Source organism: Limulus polyphemus, unplaced genomic scaffold (assembly GCF_000517525.1).
Source record: "Limulus polyphemus unplaced genomic scaffold, Limulus_polyphemus-2.1.2 Scaffold2721, whole genome shotgun sequence".
Lineage (NCBI taxonomy): Eukaryota > Metazoa > Arthropoda > Merostomata > Xiphosura > Limulidae > Limulus > Limulus polyphemus.
In genome coordinates this window covers 115,383-132,374 of record NW_013668331.1, presented here as the reverse complement: position 1 = coordinate 132,374, position 16,992 = coordinate 115,383, and the positions used below count along the sequence as shown (strand labels likewise).

Genomic DNA, 16,992 nt, shown 5'->3' with positions numbered 1-16,992 from the left:
ATAGTCTTTTTGGTTATAGAGTTATCAAACAGAAAATCAGACCCCTCCTGCCACACCCACCTATCACATCCTTTCTTTCAGGATTTGTTAATAGTTCTCTATTATGTTTAATTATATATTACCTATAACCAATAGAAAGCCAAGGTTTTCATCTATCAAATGACACATCACATTATATTGTGTTCTGAACGGATAATCATCAATTTCACTTGTAGTACAGGCTTTGTTCCCACTGGAAAGGTAACAACTAGCTTGAATGAATTTGTAACGCCTCTTAACTTGCCACATAATTAGAAAGCCAGAAAAATTGTGATTCATAGAGGATTGTTGCATGTTATTATTCTATGTTCTTCAGAGCATTATTTATTTTAAATAAAAATTATTTAATGCACTACTACCATTAGTAGAAAAAAACTAGGGTTAAGTGTCACTGATAGTCTACAGCAAAAAAAAAGAAAAGAATACACGTGTAAGTATTTTATTTTTTTGTTTTTCAAGTTTATTCTTTATTTATCATTATAAAAGTAACTAAAATGTAAAAATTGGGATTTCTTTAAGTTAGTTAAGGTTAGATTGGGTAAAATAATTAATAATAATAATATACTAAAAATATTTCATGAGGCACACATGTGAGCAGCTCGGAGTAGCTCATGGGTAAGGTAAGCATAACGTGAGCAGCACGTTCCCCAAGTGCTTTATAACTTATAATGGTGCGAATAGTAGTTAGACACAGTTCAAAGGGCAATAAAACAATAAAATTTAATTATAATTAGATGTATGCTGTTATCAGTTTAAAGCTATTTAGGATAAACGAAAGATGTTTCATGTTACATTTGAAGTCATTCTAGAAAGAAAAAAGGGTAATTTAGATTTATTTTCATATTTTTTACTGAAGTGTTTTTAATAAACTAAAAAAAGATTTGTCCTTGAATATATTGAATACTTGTTTTAAATAGTCCGTGTGCAGAGTGATTGTTTTCTTAAGATTAAAAATACTTTTCTTTATCTCAAAATACTATACTCAAATTTCATTTGTGTAATCTCTAAACCCTCCTAAATACATTTCAAATGTTTGTTTTCAGTAAAACTTTATATTTTATCTGTTATATTCTCTACCCTAACTGTATACATGGTTGGTCAATTTGACTGACCTTGTAACTACCAAAAAAAAATTGAAATTTGTCAGTCTTTCAGTAAACATTACAAGTCTTTCACATACAAAAAACTTGATGATATACACACAATATTAAAAGTTTGTCATATCAAATCTATAAAGACTTTGAAAGAAAACAAAAAGGTCACATGGTCGATCAAATTGATCAAGCCCATGTTCAGAGAGTTAACCTTACAGCTGTGCTAACCATAAGTGTAATTTTTCCTGTTTTTAACTTGCTATCAAACAAATTCTACAAAGCTAAACTGTATTTATGATGGAAATAATGACAGGATATTTTTGTCAGAAAAAAAAAAAAATGACAAAGTTACTAAAGGACTCATTACACTTTCTTCAATATTTATCTACACACAAAGTCTTCTAACTACTGAGCGAGCCACTATTTAACCTGACTGAGATGAGTCTTCGTATGGTCACGGGTCATGTCATCACGTTTGTAGGCTTACATTCAAAATTTTATTGAACTACTATTTCATGAATGTATGTCAATAAGCTTGGTATCAAATTGTAGATTATAATTTAAATTTTAGTATTATACATTACTTAATTTAAAAGTAAATATTAAAAAAAATCCTAAATACCAGTTTTTGTGTGTCACGTGGTATGTTGAATGCAGCATTGGTTCAGATTAGATGTTTGTGATGTCTAAATGCAAAGTCTATAGTTTCTTATATATTAGGAACTTAAATTACTGATATTGATAAGCTATCGCTACATTTAGTAAATCAAACACAGTGACCCCACCCACCTCTTTCCATTTTGGGAAATGCTTACATACACCTATTTCTGTTTATGATGTGTGAATAACCAGTCGAAAGCTCAGAATATTCCCCACATGGTTCTCTGAGCCCTTGCAAACTATTTATGAGGGAAACCCTTTCTTTTCATGGTACATACCAAGTGGTAAGTTAAGACATTACTGAGTTTGAAATTTCATATTTTTTTAGACACAAATACAGATTAGTTATTAAACTTGATAAATTATAGTGAAATTTTGTGGTATAGACATAGTAATTTATGATTTTTTATTATTTCAAAATGCATTTATAAAACCCAAAAAAGATTATTTTGTTTTACATCCTCTATATGCGAAACTTGATACGGCTTAGGAAATTATGGCAAGCAGCAAACGAGTACAAAGTTTGTAACTAGAAGAGATAATTGTTTTCTATACTTCTTTATTTACTGTTCTATGTTTTAAGAAAAATAACTGAAATTTAAATATATAAAGATGAAATGTATGTTTGTTTGCAACCAAACTCCTCCGAGCCTATTGGCCAATCTCAACTAAAATTTATATGTAAACATTATGTACTGTCGGGAATGACCTAAGGGGGTCAAAATTTAACTTAACCCTATTTCTATTTTGTAAAGGCTGTTGCTTAATTTGTCCCAGCCTATTGAGCCAATCTCAAACAATTTTGGCAGGTTGATGCTTCAGACAATGTTGAATATTCTAATGGGATTCAAGGTCAAAGTACGAAAGTTGCTGCATTGTTTCTCAAATAACCATGATTTCCCATAGTCAATGAGATTTTGGGTGTTCAAGGGTGGGATCATCTCAAAATCTTTATTTGTTGGTAGATGAAAAGAAACTGCAAATGTTTATGAAGAAGCTTTGTTATAATTTTAAAATTTTGATATAAAGTTTATGTTCAAGTTATTACTTTGAAACATATGATTGCTTTTAAACTCAAACATTACCTGTTAGTTGACAGGTATTTCAGCTTGTATTCACAATGTGACTATTCTATAAATTATTTGTCACCAGAACACAGCCAAGACCAGTTTTACATTATTTGACATGGTAACATGAGTGCACATGCTTCACTTCATTCAACTTCTGTAATGTTAGTCAGACACTGCTTAAAAGTCAATATAACAAGAATAATAAATTTTTATATATGTATAACGTTATGAGATTTAAGCTATTTAGACTAAACATTTGTGGTTTCGTCTTATAATCTGTAGTAATTCTAGAATGATAAAAAAGTCTATTTTATATTTATTTCCTATTTTCTATGATGGTTACAAGGGTGGTTGATTCAACTAAACCCATACAGTAATACAATAGTAAAAATAACAGATAAAATGTAAAGTATTTTTCTAAAAAAAACGTTTGATAATTATCTGGAGGTTATAGAGATTTTGTATGTGAAATTTGACAATTTTTTGATGCATAAAAGTATTTTTAATCTTAAAATCAAAATTACTTTGCATGTTGGATAGTCAACATTTGAAAATTAAAAAATGCATAATCAAATAATTAAGTAAAAAAAGGTTAAAGCTTAATCTTAAAATCTGATACTTTGTGAACAAACGCCTTGTAATGTTTATTGATAATCTGCAAAATTTTGTGAAGATACTTGTACATTTTAAAAAGTTACAGTATAACTGCTTTATGGTTACTTTGGGGAATACGAGCTGGGTGGATTCCACCCACCCGTAGTAGAAGGATTAAAGATGAATTCTTGTTTTAGTAGCTACAAATCACAACAATTTTTATAACCTAGAGATTAGTTTAGGTTTTGGCCAAATATTCTACAAAGTCTCAACTCACAAGTAATGGACTGAAACATTTTCTGAATTAAAACAAATGCAATATAATTTCATATGGATTTGTTTTGTCCTAATAAACAGCAGAAATTCAAACAATAAAAAAACCTTATGAAAATGCTTTCACACAATATTACAATAAATATGAGAAGAAATAAAGCAATATTTAAGTACTTACAAAACTCCTAAAATGCTTAAAAATACTTTTTAGCAAAACTAAATTACAACCAAGGTTAGTTAATTTATTCCATTTTATTTCACCAATATTAGACATTTCACCCCATATAGAAATAATATGTTAATAGTTACTGATTAAAACTAACGAGGGGAATCTCCTGTACAGAAATAAAATAAACAATGATAAATGGAAATTAGTTAAAAAAAAAAAAATGGTGTTGACTTTCTTCGTATGAAACAAATACAAAAATACACAATTATTTGCTGCTGCTTGGTAACTTTTAGTTTAATGTATTGTTCCACCATTTTCTTATGTTAAAATGATACATACACCTGCTCAGAGTGTACTCGTAATGTTTTGAAATATGCTATTAATTTATAGAGACAACTAAATAAGAATGGGTAATTTGACATAAAAAAAAAGCCACGTTTCCTTCTGGTTCAACTATGTTTGGTCAATTAAGTGGTGAAATTGCCATTTAAATAAATAAAACCAACAACTTATCTTATTATTAAACAAAATGGTTAACAAACTCAGAGTTACCCCAAAATGCATGGTATTAAAGATATGACATATTAAAAATGTAGTATCATGATTCAAAATGACTTCACGGACATATTCATGATGTTAGAAAAACACATGGGTTCAAGAAGTTTTGACATAAATGAATAAAAATCCTGTAACCTGAGCGCTTTCAAAAGCACTTGGGTTATAGTTTTTATTCAGTTTAAGGCCAAAGCTACTTAGCAGGTTATCACTGAAAGAATCAAACCCCAAATTTTAGAATTACAAGCCCTCAAACTTATCACTTCACTATCATGGTGGGTAGAGAGGAAAAGTATTTTATGGTCATTAATTGGCTAGCTGTGCTGTGCCGACCAGAGGTATTGAAACCTGGTTTTTAGTGTTATAAGCCTTCAGTCTTACAACTGAGCCACTGAGGGCATTTCAATATGAATGCATTATTATGCAATTTCCATAATTAAGACTTCTTATAGCTTTATCATCATTTTACCAAAAACTAATAATAATTTTGGGGTGAATGTGCTACTTTTTACCAAAAATTAAATTTCAATTTGTGTTGTAATTTCATCACTAATTTATTATTGTATTTCAAATATAGTTGTACTAGAAGAAAACACATTTTATGTTTATGAAAAACTTCCCAGATATTCCACATGATTATGGTGTGCTTGCAGTGTTTCTTGTGGGCCTATTATTGTTGATGTTTACATACTCCTTATTCTGTTAACATATATTGAACTTACTAGTTTCATGGATTTTATGTCTTGTGTACAGCTTTCTGAGTTTGTGCTCTCTGCGTTAACACATGAACTATAGTTGATGATGCAGTAGATCAACACCACAAAATTACTAATGATAAAAACACCAAGTTCATATGGACGTTCCTTGAAGACACCATGGATAACATAGTAAAAACAAAATACTGCAAAAAAAAACAAAAAAAACTTAAATCATTAACTGTTGAAAATTATACACACGTATGTTACTCATAGTTCTTGATATTCCACATTGTTTTAAAGATGTTAAAACTTTATGCAAATTTATAAACATCTAAAAAAGAAAGGTACACTTGATTTAAAATGTTCTCATGCTATTCTTTCATTTTGTTATATATATGGTGTATTTTAAAGATCTAAACATGAAATATAACTTGATTTGCTCATTTAATACAGAACAATAATGTACTGAAAATTATAAACACTATAACACACAACTATAATGTAATGAAAATTATAAACACTAACACACAACTATAATGTAATGAAAATTATAAATACTATAACACAGAACTATAATGTAATGAAAATTATAAACACTATAACACAGAACTATAATGTAATGAAAATTATAAATATTATTTTTAGTCTAAGGGTTCCACATAATTAATAATTACTGTTTTACACTAGTTCTAGGCCATCTAAATTTACATCAGGTCACCAAAATTCAAATCATTATGAAATTTTTCACGATATCTTTAACCCTATTGACATGGGTCACGGGTCGAAGGTCATATCATTGCATTTATTAACTTGCATTCAAAATCTCATTGAACTACTATTTTTGAATTTATGTCAATAAGTTTGGTATCAAATTGTAGATTATGATTCAAATTTTAGTATTATACATTAGTTAATTTCTTAATTTAAAAATAAATATTAAAAAATATATGGATAAAAATATTGATTTTTGTGTGTCACATGGTTTGTTGAATGGCCCAATTATATAACCAATCGAAAGCTCAGAGTGTCCCCCGAATGACTTTCTCAGCCTCTTTGAAGTATTTGGGCAGCAAACTCATTCTTTTCATGCTAGCTTCCAAGCATTAAGGTAAGACATTAGTGAGGTTGAAATTTCATATTTTTTTTTACACAAATACAACTTAAGTTTCTAAGCTTGATAAATTATAATGGAATTCTGTGATATTGATATAGTAATTTATGATTTTTGGTTATTTCAAAATGTATATACAAAAACTAAAAAAATTTATTTTGTTTCACATCCTCCATGTGCAAAATTTGTTACGGTTTGGGAAACCATGGCACGCAACAAGTGAGTACAAATTTTATATTCTTGGATATGGTAACATGGGTGCATGTGCACCACTTCATTACAACTTCTGTAATGTTAGCTAAGCATAGCTGAAAGGTCAATATAATGAAAATAATAAATGTATAGAATGTATAACTTTATGAGATTTAAGCTATTTAGACTAAACATTTGTGTTTTCATGTAATAATCTGTAGTCATTCTGGAATGAAAAAAATGCATAATTTATATTTATTTCTTAATTTTTTATGGTGGTTACAAGGTCAGTCAAATCGACCGATCTCATACAGAGATTCAGTAGCGAAAATAACAGACAAAATTAAATTTAAACAATGTTTGATAATTATCTAGAGGTTATAAACATTTCACATGTAGAATTTGAAAATTTTCTGATGCATAAAAGTATTTTTAACCTTAAAATCAAAATTACTTTGTATGTTGAATATTCAACACTTGAAAAGAAAAAAGGCATGAGAAAAACGTTATTTAAAAATCTGATATTTTGTGTACGAAAGCCTTGTAATGTTTACTGATCATCTGCAAAATTTTGTGAAGATTTGCTTAATAATTTAAAAGTTATAGCATAAAAACTGTAATAAGCACAAACTGGTTATGAGGTCAGTTTGTGGGACCAAGCCCATGCTGTGAAAGAGTTAAGAAATAAAATTAAGAATGGCTATTAGTTTTTATTCAATTAACTTCTAACACAAATGGCTTACACAATAAATTACAGAATACAAATATATTTTGTTTTCATGTATAAATAATAATTAGCCTTGCTTTAAATACATAGATAATAGAACAATACCCAAAAGAACATGAAGTTTAGAGAATGGAACAAGTTTAAAATCATTTTCTTAATTTTCTACCATGATGTCACTTTGAAACATAATCAATTAACATAAGTATAGCTAAGTATGACCCCAAACTGAATATGCAAGGAAACACATCACACTATTTCCTATGATGGTTCAAATAAAGAAAATTTTTTTCAACCTTCTGCCAATAAAAATTATCTAAAAGTAATTAATGGTAATCAATCATCTTCAGTACGATCTCTACCCTGAATACTTGGAAAATTTGTTTTTTTATCCTAATTATTCAAATTATTACTTTGGGTGCATCCAATCAGTTTTAACATCTATAAATGTTTTATAATGTGAAAGTAATATTTTTGTTTTTCTACATGCACTGATAAAAGGATTATCCACTGCTGATAATTAATATTTGTCTATTGAGTATAACTTGTTTCTAAAATTCTTATAAGCTATCACATTTTATTTATACATAGAACAATTTTAATTCGAAATGTGTAGTTTTGTTTGAAAAACAATGAAGTCGTGGAAACTTGCCTAGAGTTAGAAACAAGACCATGGCAAAGGTATAGTCATCAGAGTTCTTCTTTAAAACCACTAGTCTTTCAATTGTCACACCCAAAGATGCAGAGAGACCGAGTAGAGACACCACAAGATATGACCATTCCCATCTTGAAAGACTGTTCCATGTTCTTGTCTGATTTAAAAAAAATCTAATTAAATATTTCATTTATTACATACAGTAACAAAGTAACAGAACCAACACATTAATCTATATAATATGGAACTCTTATCAAACTTAATTCAATTGATGAAAAACTGGTAATGAACAGAATTTGTATGCTTTCAAACCATCATTTAAAATGAGAATGATGTATCCTAACATCATTTATGCAAAACATGTACAGTGTACTCAAATAAAACAAAATTCATTAATTGCTATTATGTTATTCATTGAGCTATATTCAAACTTTTTAGTATTACATGTTTTTTTCAGGATATGTATTACAAATATATATATACACACATATATAAATAGGTACTATTCATGAGAACATTACTTTAACAGACAAAAAAGGGTTTAAAATAAACAAAGATAATCAGCGATCTTTGTCATAAGATCATAAAAACTATTAGGCTTACTATATTATCAAACACTACATTCTTTATTTAGTCCTTTAAAGTGTTTCCAAGAAGAAGAGTATTTAATAATATTTCAACTACAACGTGTCTGCTGTGTCCATTGCTAATGACACCTTTCTTTTACAACCAGAGCTCATAAGGCTGGCAGAAGTACAATAGACATGGTAATGGTTTGAATGGTATTTATATAAGCCATTTGTCAGAATAAGAATTGTTATAACAACATAGAAATATACTATAAAAACATTAAATAGAACATATGGTTACAGTAAAACTACATCTCTTTAAAAACAGTGGCGATCTAGACTAAAGCTAGCAAGGATCACAAATATGTTTTAATTAACTTAAGAGTTTATGCTGAATAAGATCTTTAAAATAACAAAATGTTATGAAATACAAATGATTTACAGTGACAGTACCTCCTACATGCTAGCTTCTAATGTTTAACTTGTTTAATTGATATAATCCATTACCCATGAGCATCAATTACATAATTTCTTCACTGAAATTGCTTTTAAGCCAATTAATGTCATGAAAATAATCAACTAATTGAAATTAATATTTCCAATTGTTACTGTTTTTGATTATTCTAATTAAACAAATAATTGAAATACATCATTATGATTTTTAATTACTTTACGGTTGTTTAGATTAATCGATTAATGTCACAACTCTAAGAAACTAAACTAAAAGAAATAGTTTCCAATTATTCCAACTATCCTAGTTTTATGAGAATAATCAGTTAGTTGAATATCATCAATAATGAGCCTGATGATTAATCAATTAGCAAATTTTACTAGTCACCATTATTATTGAATTTATCAAGTTCAGTAGCCATATTAATCATGTGAAAAATGAAAAATATTGTAAATATCCACCCACAGTTGTTGCATATAAATTATGTTCACATACATCATATACATAAAACTACATACAGTTATCCAAAACTACGAACACACAAAAGTTAAAACTACTACTAAATAAGTCTACTAAATTTTGTGAAGATATACATACAGCATTAAAATTATAGTATAAATATTTAACATGTGCAAATGTATATACAAACTCATGTATTTTATACCAAGCCTGTCGTAAAAGGGTTAATTGTGTTGGCAATATTTGTCACTTGACACTCTCCACTTACGTATATGCACCCTCTATCCTGGACTGTATATAAGCACCTCATTTAGATAATGTTATCACTTTTTTGCAAGAGAGTGTGAGTTGAGGTAAGTATTATTAGAAATACATTTTTGATATAAGAAAATGTTAACTTCCAATGCACACTTATCTCCTCTCACACTACAGCTAGAATCCCACAACTAAAAGGTGAAGAGGCTGGTGAGGGAATTATCCATACAGAAAGAATCTGTATATATCATGCGTGTGTCAATAGAAGATTGGCACCCTATTGGGGGAACCGCACTACATCCAGAACAGATATACTCTTCACCCGTAACTTAATTCATGTACTGTAGGTGGAACTTTACAAGACTTATCATCAGTATTGGCTAGGCTGCATATAAATAGCTGAGGTTCCACTGCTCAGGGTTGGATTATATGGCCATGATCCCTAAATCTCACATTGGTGGCGAGGGCAATTGGACTGCAAAACATATATATACTTTTGAGTGGATCCCAACCTGTAGCTATAGAGTGACACATTCCGAGCCAACGGAATCACAATGAGAAGGTGAGCAACACCGAAGTGTACAAACATTTTCCTCAACCTGAAGAAGTCCAAAAGGCAACACCTCAGGCTCTAAATGGTGGGACATTGTATACCTTACTCAACCTGAGGAAACAGAACTCATCCAGTCTGGAATTATGAACATTCATCCTCACTCCCCAATCGTGTAGGCAAGGTAAAGTCCACTTGCCCTTGGAATTATGGGGAAGACGTGGAATAAACTGTGCTCAACCAAGGACTCTGGATGGGACCACTCTGTGTTCAGAATTACGAGGAGACAATGGACCCTCTTCCAATGTACTGAATCAATATTGATCAAAAAGAAGTACCACGCTCAACCCAACCAGATAGCCAAGCATCAAATATGAACCCGTACTACAAGTAGGCTCCTGTGTATGCTGATGCAACTCCTACCAACATCTGGGAGAAAACATCCAAGGACCTGGATAGGAGGGTCCCCAACTTTGCCCCCTTCTGCAAGAGTGGATAGTCGATAAGGCTGCCTTATACAGGGTGATTGTAAAAGATGCAAAACCCTTGGCAAAGAGGTAGGTCAAAAACGAGTTATGCTTGTCACTTCTGATTGAAGTGGGTTCAACCTCCTCTTCATACACCATTTCCAAAATGTGTGCAATTTATGTTGATAAATGTCCACTGCAGGACTAAGCAAAGCCCAAGACAGATACTTGTCAACCCTAGAAATTAAACACAGATGCTTTACAAAGAACTGCATAACCCCATGCCTGAAGCTTGAGCTTCTGGATAGCTGGGTATACTGTCAGATCGTAGCTGCCTCCACAAAGAAGGCCAAAGAGGAATTGGAAAAGGTGAGCAGAAGGAACCACAGAAGCAGAAACCAAGGACTAACTGCCAATTCAGTGTTATCAACAGGACCCAACAATTGCTTGGAACAAATCATAGTTAGTACCAGGGATAACTTATGACTGGGAGGGAAGTCCTACAGTCGTAATCCCATCTTGTCCAATAGAATGCATTCATTGCCAAAGTCTGAAGGTGAGGTGTTGGAGACCAAATTGCCAGTAGTTGGGTGCTCCAATGAGTGGCCAACCCACCAATCATCAGTGTTTCAAAATGAGAGCTAATCCAATAGAAAACCTTGTGATGTAGCATCTTTTCTGCTTGGGTAGAGACGATTGATCTGCTACTGCAGACATCACCTGTGGAACATGGCAAGCTAGAAGGGTGATATGATGGGAGTGGTCCCGAGAAAGGAGACCCAAGGTTTGAAAAAAAGAAGTCCTGGACCACTTGCCCCCTTGACAGGAAATGCAAGACACCACCATGGAATTGTTGGAATGAACCCTAATAAACCCAGACCATGAGGCATCTCCTTTTTAAAAGCAAGGAAGACTAAAACATTGTGTAGGTAAGCTTCGTCATCCGTGCATAGACCCTGGAATTCCTGACTGTTGGGATATGCACCCCATCCTTGAAGCGAGGTATTCGTGAAGAGTTGAATCTCTGGATGAGATGGCAGCAGAGGAACTTGTATCTTAGTACTGTTCCAAATTAAAAAAACCCTTGAGAGTGAAGAGTGATTCTGAGTAAGGAAACTGGGGAATCCAGTGAATTGACAACCAAACTCTAGAAAACTCATGAATTCTTACCAATGTTTATACTACAAATAAACTGTTTTCCTTCAATTATGTTTTTACATTCCCTTCTGACATTTCCTTGTCATTATTACTCACAGAAACTTTTAAACATGACGTAATAGAGACTTACATCCTTGTACTTGTTCTTCTGAGGTGGTTATCAATGATTTTATTCTTTGAACTGTACAAAGTTATGGAACATGAGGTAACAATAATAAATGAGTGCCATAAAATGACAAACCTTGATTACTGTAGCTAACATGCAACATTTCCCTCACTAAGCTTGACTACCAGTGGGAAAATGCAGTGATACTTTACTCCATCACTAACTAGATGACACTACACATGAAGTCATTTCCTACTACCCAAATTACAAAAACTGGAAGTTTAACTGTTTAACATGATTTTGTTCTGTAAGCCACAAGATACACGTCTTTAAAAAATCTTCAGTGCATATGGCCTTATAAAATTCACACTAAACAAAGCTTCACAAAACCTTGAATACTTTACAATATCTGCAAAATTTAAGTTATACACAGCTTTACATTTACTTACTGTTCCCAAAACCGTCTGTTGAGTTTTGTGTTTTACAGAAATTCCAAGGTCAGCATAGGTTATAGGTTTGTCTGAGTCTTGAGGTGAAGTACGAAAAGAAGGAAGCCAGGAGGGGCTTGGTGCATCTTCTTTGCTATGCTCCATGTACTGCAGGAACAAAAGAAGAAAAATTACCACATTTTTTAACTGAAAAAGAAAATCCAGTAAAAATGATAAATATTTAACAAATTATTATTCTCACATGTTTTCTACTTTTTGGAAGTGTTAACTGTTGTCATTTCCAAACAATAAACCCTTTAAATTATGAAATAAAATTAAGGTATATGATATATGAACATACAAATTTGTTTTCATCTTCTTGTAATATTCTGAAATTATTCTCTGTTTATATGCAGGTTTCACATAACACATGATTGTGAAATCCATTAAGTTGATTTTGTTCTAGCTATCTTTGTTTCTTTGTTATTCTTGAATAGATAATACTTGTTCTTCATGGAAGGTATTGCTATAACATACTGCACATTGTGCAAGGATGTTCAACAACAATGTCCTTCAATGGTAGTTCAGGTGATATGTCGAGGTTACAACTTCACCTATGTTGTAATGAGAATGACCAGCCCCATGGATAGTGCAAGTTGCTCTGGATAAATGTGAAGGTTTTTACAAGTTAAGGTAGGTCTTATACATGGATTCAGCTTCAACAATTAAATGTAGAGTATCCAATAAAACCAATCATCCTGTATAAGTTACAGAAAAAACACATACTGTGTTTCTGTTTTATTGTGAAAATAAAGATTGTTCATTTTACATTTCACTTTATGTTCAATCTCATTATTCTGGTTAACATCACAACTCAGTTTGTAAGAAATTTAACATTACTTCATAATCAACAGCTCGAAGGTTGACTCAATTTTACCAAGATATTCCATAGAGTGGAAAGATAAGACAAAAATTTGGTTCTGTTATACACATCTCCCCTCAACCTCAAATGTTGAGAGTCCATTCTACCTTCAAACCTGTGGAAAATTTACATCACAGCAGTTAACCCACCACTCCTGTTTGTTGAGAAGTTTGGTGGTAAGTTGGATTTTAATGTCTTGGAGTTTCTTTAAAGTGTAGAAAGATACCTTTACATGTATCAAGTTCCTGAGAATAAATGGGTGGAAACTGATGCTTCTTGTTGAAGGAAGGGCTGGATCAGAAATGGCTTTTGAATACTGAGGCGAATTTACATTGACTAAATTGTACCAGCAGTATTAGATAATATCAAATTGGCTAAGGAACTCTTTAGTAGGAAGTACCACACTAATGTTGGAAAGTCAGTTGAGATGTTTATTTGGAAAAATGGGAACAATTATAAATTATGGAACCCTGAATCTATAGAAAGAGAAATTGTGAAGTGTATAATATCTCAATTGTACATTTCTTTAAGAGAATACTTGGAATGACACTTTGTTATATCTATTGCTGACATGCTAAAAATTACAAAACAGTATAAGCATTGCCAGAACAATAAACTTTTTAGCAGGATCAATTGAATGTTCCAAGACTTATAGTGATAACATTATAGTTTTTCACTCACATTTGAACAACACTTGACCTTTAATTGGTTTTCTACAAGCTGCATACAGCTATTCTTACTGTAAAAGTTTCTAAAGCAAATTTTACCAACTAGAAGTATCATATTTAAGACTTAAACTCTATTTTGAGGGAATACATACAAATGATGACAAAGTGAAAGCTATTACACTCTTTCAAACTCCAAGAAACTTTTGGGTATGTGTGCCTGGTACAATCAGTTCATTTGAAACTTTGCTGCAATTGCTCAACTTTTATATCAGTCATGAAGGAAGCATATCAGTTTAGAAATAGACCCCCAGTGTGAGGATACATTCCAGAAATTAAAGCAGGCTTTATGTGAATCCCCTGTCTTGCAACTTCCAAGAAAAGGTGAACACTGTTTTTTGCATATTGATACATCAAATGTTGAATCAGAAGCAGTTCTGTGTAAGAAAGATGTCACAGCACATACCAGTAGAACACTGAACTCTGCAGATAGAAACTATACTACTACAGTGTTAGTCTGGGCTATAGAAAAATTTAAGATATACCTAGATAGATTAGAATTTACAGTTATAACTGACCACGCTGCCTTGAAATGGTTACAGACATCTCCAAAGTTAACTCGAGATGTCTGTTACAATTACATGACTTAATGTTTGAAATATTTCACAGAAAAGGAAAAGTGAACCAGTTACCTGATGCCTTAACTAGACATCCAACTGGCCCCCTAGAAGAGACTCCAGAATTGGTAGTCAGTAAGCTATCACCTAAACTTTTTATCATTGTCAGTGTTAAGAATGGAGAACAACTGGCTACTGAACAAGCTCAAAATGATATATATATATATATATATACTCTTATTTGAAAACTGGACTATTACCAGATAATTCTACTATAATTGTAGAGGCTGTAAGTATATCCAAAGACTATGTCTTGAATGATAATGTTCTTTACCACAGAAAAAGGGTTGCTAGCAATGGAGAATTCAGACCATTTGTTCTCCAAACATGGAGACTGGCAATGTTAATTGGATTGCATGATCATCTTTCAGCTGGCCATCTAGGTGTCCAAAAAACAATAAACTAAGTATCCAGGTGTGGTTAATGGCCTGGAATGAAAAACGACATTAGAAATTATGTGTCATCGTGCCGAGTTTGTTAGACCACTAAATTTGATCAGAAGAGGCCAGCTGGATTTATGCAAAGCACTAAACTAATGGAACTTGGTGAGATAATAGGAGTAGACATCATGGGACCTTATCTTTAGTACAGAAAAATAGTTATTTGTTGATTGTGAGAGATTATTTCAGTAAATGGGTTGAATTATATCCTCTCAAACAAATAACTGTGAAGATGATTGAGAAAAAACTAATTAATGAATACTTGTGTAGATATGGTATTCCAAAGTCTCTTGTATCTGATAATGGCCCACAATTGGTGTCACATTTGATGGATGACACTTGTAAATCTATGGGAATTAAACACATCTTTATAACTCCATATCCTCAGTCTAACATTACTGAAACATTAAATAAAAATATTGGTGGAATGATATCTGCTTATATTGAAAAGAAACACTGAACTTGGGATAATCATTTATCTGAATTTTCTCTAGCCATTAAAACTTCTATTCATGAGTCTACAAGTTACATGTCAGCCAAACTTCACTTGGGATGCAAGATCTTCCTTCCTTGGGACTAACTGAGGAAATTCTGTACTCATTTGTTACAATGATCTAAGAGACATATGCATATAAAAGTTAGAATTCAATACCAATAATTTATATTACTTACTATTTATAATATAGTAATATTAATTATTTTGTATGTCAAACTTAAATAATGTTTTAATTAAAAACACAAATATTATAACACGATGTTTGTACTACTACTTACTCGTAGTAAGCCTAGTAGTAGTCACTATTCAGTAACAATATTACTGAACAGTGACTACTATAAGTACTGCTAGTAATACAAACAGTAGTATAATTTTAGTCCTACCTTTTTTTGTTTTTAAATGTAACTAGACTTCAAGTTAAATCCTTCAAAAAATAATAATTCTACTTTCTATTTTACTCACATAATCTATAAAAATAGTTGCATAACTTGTATTTGAATTTGTATAAGAATTTAAATACCGCCAAATTATTAGTATTAATATGGAGCTCAATTAATATTATAATATAACAAACTTTAAGAGCAAGGGTCCTGTTAGTACTTCTTGGCTGTTCCAAACACTAAATTAAACTTTAGAAATTACAATAATATACTCAAAGTCAAACCCAGCCCTTATCATGCAAGTATTTATCAAGCCTTCCCTTAAATTTATTGAGTCCATCACGTCTGAAGGCAACCAATTCCATTTCCAAAGGAACCTACCTGTATATAGTTACATAACTGATTACAGTCGCTAAAATAATATTACTAGTAGTACTGCTAGTAATTAGTAAGGTGATTGAAAGCAGACAAACCTATATGTGTATATATGTCAGTGAATTTCAATTATTATAAGACTTTTTAATTAACATTAAAATCGTTACCCTTTTGACTTAAACTCGTAGTATTATTATTTATAAAACCAAAAAAAAGATATATACGTTACGCTTTTTACATGAAACTCCCGTTTTCATATAAATATTTCATAACTCCGGCAGGTGGCCTATGATGCAATCATGTTTGAAAAAATTAATAATAAAAAATCATATTCAAATTATCCTAAACTCCTGCGCCTAAAACGACATGCTGTACGATAATAAACAAAAGACATGGGAAGAAATATAAGAATAATACATTTTCTTACGAAAAGAGAACTGACATTAAAAATAAAGGAAAAGGCGAAAGGTTGCTGGTTTAATTGGACAATTAGAGGACTTGGAAGAAACAACAACAAATAAAATATCCAAATATGTTGTTTAAAAATGTCAACCTTATCCATTTCAAATGGATATTGTTTTCTAGGAAGGATAATTTTGTATGATACCATTTCAATTACATCAGATCAGGTTGGGCTATAACACTCAAAGTCTTAGGGTGAGTTTTTGTTAAACAAAAACCTTTATAATTTTTGGTTCAGCAGTCAGGTTTTATTCACATCTCAGTGAGGTAAATTATGAAATTGAAACTTATAAGGCCA

At 31.3% G+C, this 16,992-nt stretch overlaps 1 protein-coding gene across 1 annotated transcript in view; it reads right to left on the bottom strand.

The window, feature by feature from the left end:
• LOC106467732 overlaps window positions 1–16,274 on the bottom strand; it is a 36,611-nt gene extending 20,337 nt beyond the window's left edge. The window contains exons 1-4 of the mRNA XM_022395920.1: window positions 16,239–16,274; window positions 12,299–12,445; window positions 7,832–7,991; window positions 5,177–5,355 (exon numbers count right to left, since the gene is read on the bottom strand). Of these exons, the coding sequence (XP_022251628.1) occupies window positions 5,177–5,355; window positions 7,832–7,991; window positions 12,299–12,442 (483 nt within the window). The 5' untranslated portion in view covers window positions 12,443–12,445; window positions 16,239–16,274. The remainder of the gene's footprint in view (window positions 1–5,176; window positions 5,356–7,831; window positions 7,992–12,298; window positions 12,446–16,238) is intronic.
• Between the last annotated feature and the right edge of the window lie 718 nt (window positions 16,275–16,992).